The 7438-nt window shown below is 44.3% G+C and overlaps 1 protein-coding gene across 1 annotated transcript in view; it reads left to right on the top strand.

Annotated features, from left to right (window-relative positions):
• Nucleotides 1–232: 232 nt before the first annotated feature.
• The window catches only part of LOC139755703 (uncharacterized), a 29711-nt gene continuing 22505 nt past the window's right edge, over nt 233–7438 (top strand). Inside the window, exon 1 of the mRNA XM_071674348.1 lies at nt 233–247. Within this exon, the coding sequence (XP_071530449.1) occupies nt 233–247 (15 nt within the window). The remainder of the gene's footprint in view (nt 248–7438) is intronic.

The following is a 7438-nucleotide window of genomic DNA, read 5'->3' as shown; positions in this document are numbered from 1 at the left end:
TTCGGGTATGTATTACCTGGGGTCGTGGCCTGGGAAGATGGGGTCCTTGTCATGGAGAGGTCCAGCCATGATAACCTGGTGACTCCTGTGGCAGGAGGTCGACCCTCAGGGGCAGTAAACGCTTCTTGTTTAGATTAAATATTCATTAGGAAAAAAAGGCTTCAGTATCTCTAGTTTAGCAAATAAAAGTATTGATAAGTGTGCGGCAGGTATGACTGAGTATATGGCAAGTATGACTGAGTATATGGTAAGTATGACTGAATATATGGCAAGTATGACTGGGTGTATGGCAAGTATCACTGGGTGTATGTCAAGTATCGTATGTGTATGGTAAGTATCACTGAGTGTACGGCAAGTATCGTCAGGCGTATAGCATGTATCACTTGGTGTATGGCAAGTATCTTCAAGTGTATGGCAAGTATCGTACGTATATGGCAAGTATCACTGGGTGTATGGCAAGTATCGTAGGCGTATGGCAAGTATCGAAGGTGTATGGTAAGTATCACTGAGTGAATAACAAGTATCGTCAGGTGTATGGCAAGTACTGAAAGGCGTATAGCATGTATCACTTGGTGTATGGTAAGTATCTTCAAGTGTATGGCAAGTATCATCAGGTGTATGGCAAATATCGTTAGGTTTATAGCAAGTATCACTGGATGTAGAACAAGTATCGTCAAGAATATGGCAAGTATCGTCAGTGTATAGCAAGTATCACTGGGTGTATAGCAAGTATTTGCAAGTGTGTGGCAAGCATCGTCAGGTGTATAGCAAGTATCACTGGGTATATGGCAAGGACAGCTGAGTGTATAGCAAGTATCACTGGGTGTATGGCAAGGACAGCTGAGTGTATAGCAAGTATCGACGGGTGTATGACAAGTCTGGGTGGGTGTACAGCAAGAACCGACAGGTGTATGGAACGTATCGTTGGATGTTATGGTAAGTATACCTGGGTGTATGAAAAGTATCGATAGATGCATGACAAGTGTGGATAGGTGTATGACAGCTATCAGTGGGTGTATGGCAAGTATCGGTGGGTATATGACGAGTATCGCTAGGTGTATGGCAAGTATCGTTGGGTGTATGGCATGTCTGAGGTGTCACTACGGTGTATATCGTAGGCTCCAGCTCGCCAGGAAGAGGGTAAGGCTGCATTGATCACCAGGCTGGATATATGACCCTGTGGTCCCCCCTTCACCCCACCTCATACCGGGCCCCTTAGGCTGCATTGATCATGGACTGCATGTTGGCCAGCCTACCTCCTGCCACCATGTTACTGCATGTTGGCCAGCCTACCTCCTGCCACCATGCTACTGCATGTTGGCCAGCCTACCTCCTGCCACCATGTTACTGCACGTTGGCCAGCCTACCTCCTGCCACCAGGTTACTGCATGTTGGCCAGCCTACCTCCTGCCACCATGTTACTGCACGTTGGCCAGCCTACTTCCTGCCACCAGGGTACTGCATGTTGGTTGGCCTACCTCCTGCCACCAGGGTACTGCATGTTGGCCAGCCTATCTCCTGCCACCAGGGTACTGCATGTTGGCCAGACTACCATCTGCCGCCAGGCTACTGCATATTGGCCAGCCTACCTCCTGCCATCATGCTATTGCATGTTGGCCAGCTTACCTCCTGCCACCAGGTTACTGCATGTTGGCCAGCCTACCTCCTGCCACCAGGTTACTGCATGTTGGCCAGCCTACCTCCTGCCACCAGGCTACTGCATGCTGGCTGGTTTACCTCCTACCACCAGGCTACTGCATGTCGGCAATCGAGAGAGAGAGAGAGAGAGAGAGAGAGAGAGAGAGAGAGAGAGAGAGAGAGAGAGAGAGAGAGAGAGAGAGAGAGAGAGAGAGAGAGAGAGAGAGAGACGGGACGGGACGGGACGGGGCAAAACATACCATAAATTCCGACATAAGCTTTAGATTCCTTTTCATTAAAGTTTCGTAAAATGAATCGTGTTTTTCAAGCCCGCTATATATATATATATATATATATATATATATATATATATATATATATATATATATATATGTGGCAGTTGAGAGTATAATTGGTGTACATGGGGTGTTCAGTGTTGCAAATGGAAATGGTGAAGAGCTTGTAGATTTGTGTGATGAAAAGGACTGGTGATTCGGAATACCTGGTTTAAAAAGAGAGATATACATAAGCATACGTATGTAAGTAGGAGAGATGGCCAAAGAGCGTTACTGGAATACGTGTTGATTGATAGGCGCGCGAAAGTGAGACTTTTGGATGTTTATGTGCTGAGAGGTGCAACTAGAGGGATGTCTGATCATTATCTTGTAGAGGCGGAGGTGAAGATATGTAGAAATTTTCAGAAAAGAAGAGAGAATGTTGGGGTGAAGAGAGTAGCGAGAGAAAGTGAGCTTGGGAAGGAGACTTGTGTGAGGAAGTACCAGGAGAGACTGAATGCAGAATGGAAAAAGGTGAGAGTAAAGGACGTAAGGGGAGTGGTGGAGGAATGGGATATATTTAGGGAAGCAGTGATGGCTTGCGCAAAAGATGCCTTTGACATGAGCAAGGTGGGAGGTGGGCAGATTAGAAAGGGGAGTGAGTGGTGGGATGAAGAAGTAAGGTTATTAGTGAAAGAGAAGAGAGAGGCATTTGGACGATTTTTGCAGGGAAATAGAGAAAATGATTGGGAGATGCATGAAAGAAAGAGGCAAGAGGACAAAAGAAAGTGCAAAAGATGAAAAAGAGGATAAATGAGAGATGGGGTGAGAGAGTATCATTAAATCTTAAGAAAAATAAAAAGATGTTTTGGAAGGAGGTAAATGAAGTGCTTAAGATTAAGAGAACAAATGGGAACATCGGTGAAGGGGGCAGATGGGGAAGTAATAAAAAGTAGTGGTGAAGTGAGAGGGAGATGGAGTGAGTATTTTGAAGGTTTGTTGAATGTGTTTGGTGATAGAGTGGCAGATATAGGGAGTTTTGGTCGAGGTGGTGTGCGAAGTGAGAGTCAGAGAGAATGATTTGGTAAACAGAGAAGAGGTAGTGAAAGCTTTACGGAAGATGAAAGCCGGCAAGGCGGCGGGTGATGGTATTGTTATGGAATTTATTAAAAAAGGGGGTGATTGTATTGTTGACTGGTTGGTGAGGATATTCAATGTACGTATGGGTCATGGTGAAGTGCCTGTGGATTGGCGGAATGCATGTATAGTGCCATTGTACAAAGACAAAGGGGATAAGGGTGAGTGTTCAAATTACAAAGGTATAAGTTTGCTGAGTATTCCTAGGAAATGATAGGGGAGGGTATTGATGGACAGGGTCAAGGCATGTACAGAGCATCGTATTGGGGAGGAGCAGTGTGGTTTCAGAAGTGGTAGAGGATGTGTGGATCAGGTGTTTGCTTTGAAGAATGTATGCGAGAATACGTTGAACAATAGATGGATTTGTATGTAGCATTTATGGATCTGGAGAAGGCATATGATAGAGTTGATAGAGATGCTCTGTGGAAGGTATTAAGAATATATGGTGTGGGAGGAAAGTTGTTAGAAGCAGTGAAAAGTTTTTATCGAGGATGTAAGGCATGTGTACGTGTAGGAAGAGAGGAAAGTGATTGGTTCTCAGTGAATGTAGGTTTGCGGCAGGGGTGTGTGATGTCTCCATGGTTGTTTAATTTGTTTATGGATGGGGTTGTTAGGGAGGTAAATGCAGGAGTTTTGGAAAGAGGGGCAAGTATGAAGTCTGTTGGGGATGGGAGAGCTTGGGAAGTGAGTCAGTTGTTGTTCGCTGATGATACAGCGCTGGTGGCTGATTCATGTGAGAAACTGCAGAAGCTGGTGACTGAGTTTGGTAAAGTGTGTGGAAGAAGAAAGTTAAGAGTAAATGTGAATAAGAGCAAGGTTATTAGGTACAGTAGGGTTGAGGGTCAAGTCAATTGGGAGGTGAGTTTGAATGGAGAAAAACTGGAGGAAGTGAAGTGTTTTAGATATCTGGGAGTGGATCTGGCAGCGGATGGAACCATGGAAGCGGAAGTGGATCATAGGGTGGGGGAGGGGGCGAAAATTCTGGGAGCCTTGAAGAATGTGTGGAAGTCGAGAACATTATCTCGTAAAGCAAAAATGGGTATGTTTGAAGGAATAGTGGTTCCAACAATGTTGTATGGTTGCGAGGCGTGGGCTATGGATAGAGTTGTGCGCAGGAGGATGGATGTGCTGGAAATGAGATGTTTGAGGACAATGTGTGGTGTGAGGTGGTTTGATCGAGTGAGTAACGTAAGGGTAAGAGAGATGTGTGGAAATAAAAAGAGCGTGGTTGAGAGAGCAGAAGAGGGTGTTTTGAAGTGGTTTGGGCACATGGAGAGGATGAGTGAGGAAAGATTGACCAAGAGGATATATGTGTCGGAGGTGGAGGGAACAAGGAGAAGAGGGAGACCAAATTGGAGGTGGAAAGATGGAGTGAAAAAGATTTTGTGTGATCGGGGCCTGAACATGCAGGAGGGTGAAAGGAGGGCAAGGAATAGAGTGAATTGGAGCGATGTGGTATACCGGGGTTGACGTGCTGTCAGTGGATTGAATCAAGGCATGTGAAGCGTCTGGGGTAAGCTATGGAAAGCTGTGTAGGTATGTATATTTGCGTGTGTGGACGTATGTATATACATGTGTATGGGGGGGGGTTGGGCCATTTCTTTCGTCTGTTTCCTTGCGCTACCTCGCAAACGCGGGAGACAGCGACAAAGTATAATAATAATAAAATAATTTATTTATTCACCTATTTTATTTATTATACTTTGCCGCTATCTCCTGCGTTAGCGAGGTAGCGCAAGGAAACAGACGAAAGAATGGCCAACCCACCCACATACACATGTATATACATACACGTGATAGTGTAAGAAAATAAGCTCTAGATTGATATGGGTAAAACTGAAAGTGGATGGAGAGAGATGGGTGATTATTGGTGCACATGCACCTGGGCATGAGAAGAAAGATCATGAGAGGCAAGTGTTTTGGGAGCAGCTTAGTGAGCGTGTTAGTAGTTTTGATGCACGAGACTGGGTTATAGTGATGGGTAATTTGACTGCAAAGGTGAGTAATGTGGCAGTTGAGGGAATTATTGGTGTACATGGGGTGTTCAGCATTGTAATTGAAAATGGTGGAGTGCTTCTAGATTTATGTGCTGAAAAAGGACTGGTGATTGGGAATACCTGGTTTAAAAAGAGAGATATACATAAGTATACGTATGTAAGAAGGAGAGATGGCCAGAAAGCGTTATTGGATTACGTGTTAATTGATAGGTGCGCGAAAGAGAGACTTTTGGATGTTAATGTGTTGAGAGGCGCAACTGGAGGGATGTCTGATCATTATCTTGTGGAGGCGAAAGTGAAGATTTGTAGAGGTTTTCTGAAAAGAAGAGAGAATGTTGGGGGTGAAGAGAGTGGTGAGAGTAAGTGAGCTTGGAAAGGAGACTTGTGTGAGGAAGTACCAGGACAGACTGAGTACAGAATAGAAAAAGGTGAAAACAAAGGATGTAAGGGGAGTGGGGGAGGAATGGGATGTATCTAGGGAAGCAGTGATGGCTTGCGCAAAAGATGCTTGTGGCATGAGAAGCGTGGGAGGCGGGCAGATTAGAATGGGTAGTGAGTGGTGGGATGAAGAAGTAAGATTATTAGTGAAAGAGAAGAGAGAGGCTTTTAGACGATTTTTGCAGGGAAATAATGCAAATGAGTGGGAGATGTATATATTCAAAAAAAAAAAAACGAGGCAAGGTGCAAGAGTTGAAAAAGAGGGCAAATGAGAGTTGGGGCGAGAGAGTATCATTAAATTTTAGGGAGAATGAAAAGATGTTTTGGAAGGAGGTAAATAAAGTGCGTAAGACAAGGGAACAAATGGGAACATCAGTGAAGGGGCTGATGGGGAGGTGATAACAAGTAGTGGTGATGTGAGAAGGAGATGGAGTGAGTATTTTGAAGGTTTGTTGAATGTGTTTGATGATAGAGTGGCAGATATAGGGTGTTTTGGTCGAGATGATGTGCAAAGTGAGAGGGTGATGGAGAATGATTTAGTAAACAGAGAAGAGGTAGTAAAAGCTTTGCGGAAGATGAAAGCCGGCAAGGCAGCGGGTTTGGATGATATTGCAGTGGAATTTATCAAAAAAGGGGGTGACTATATTGTTGACTGGTTGTTAAGGTTATTCAATGTACGTATGACTCATGGAGAGGTGCCTGAGGATTGGCGAAATGCTTCCATAGTGCCACTGTACAAAGGCAAAGGAGATAAAAGTGAGTGCTCATATTACAGAGGTGTAAGTTTGTTGAGTATTCTTAGGAAATTATATGGGAGGGTATTGATTGAGAGGGTGAAGGCATGTACAGAGCATCAGATTGGGGAAGAGCAGTGTGGTGGTAGAGGATGTGTGGATCAGGTGTTTGCTTTCAAGAATGTGTGAGAGAAATACTTAGATAAGGAAATGGATTTGTATGTAGCATTTATGGATCTGGAGAAGGAATATGACAGAATTGATAGAGATGCTCTGTGGAAGGTATTAAGAATATATGGTGCGGGAAGCAAGTTGTTGGAAACAGTGAAAGGTTTTTATCAAGGATGTAGGGCATGTGTACGCGTAGGAAGAGAGGAAAGTGATTGGTTCTCGGTGAATGTTGGTTTGCGGCAGGGATGCGTGATGTCTCCATGGTTGTTTAATCTGTTTGTGGATGGGGATGTTAGGGAGGTGAATACAAGAATCTTAGAAAGAGGGGTAAGTATGCAGTCTGTTGTGGATGAGAGAGTTTAGGAAGTGAGTCAGTTGTTGTTCGTTGATGATACAGCACTGGTGGCTGATTCGGGTGAGAAACTGCATAAGCTGGTGACTGAGTTTGGTAAAGTGTGTGAAAGAAGAAAGTTGAGAGAAAATGTGAATAAGAGCAAGGTTATTAGGTACAGTAGGGTTGAGGGACAAGTCAATTGGTAGGCAAGTTTGAATGGAGAAAAACTAGAGGAAGTGAAGTGTTTTAGATATCTGTGAGTGGATTTGGCAGCGAATGAAACCATGGAAGCAGAAGTGAATCATAGGGTTGGGGAGGGGGCGAAAGTTCTGGGAGCGTTGAAAAATGTGTGGAAGTCGAGAACTTTATTTTGGAAAGTAAAAATGGGTATGTTTGAAGTAACAGTGGGTCCAACAATGTTATATGTTTGCGAGGCGTGGGCTATAGATAGAGTTGTGCGGAGGAGGGTGGATGTGCTGGAAATAAGATGTTTGAGGACAATATGTGGTGTGAGGTGGTTTGATCGAGTAAGTAATGAAAGAGTAAGAGAGATGTGTGGTAATAAAAAGAGTGTGGTTGAGAGAGCAGAAGAGGGTGTTTTGAAATGGTTTGGTCACATGGAGAGAATGAGTGAGGAAAGATTGAAAAAGAGGATATGTGTGTCAGAGATGGAGGGAACGAGGAGAAGTGGGAGACCAAATTGGAGGTGGAAAG

Source organism: Panulirus ornatus, chromosome 19, assembly GCF_036320965.1.
Source record: "Panulirus ornatus isolate Po-2019 chromosome 19, ASM3632096v1, whole genome shotgun sequence".
In the NCBI taxonomy this organism is placed as follows: Eukaryota; Metazoa; Arthropoda; class Malacostraca; order Decapoda; family Palinuridae; genus Panulirus; species Panulirus ornatus.
This window is presented reverse-complemented; position numbering and strand designations above follow the sequence as displayed.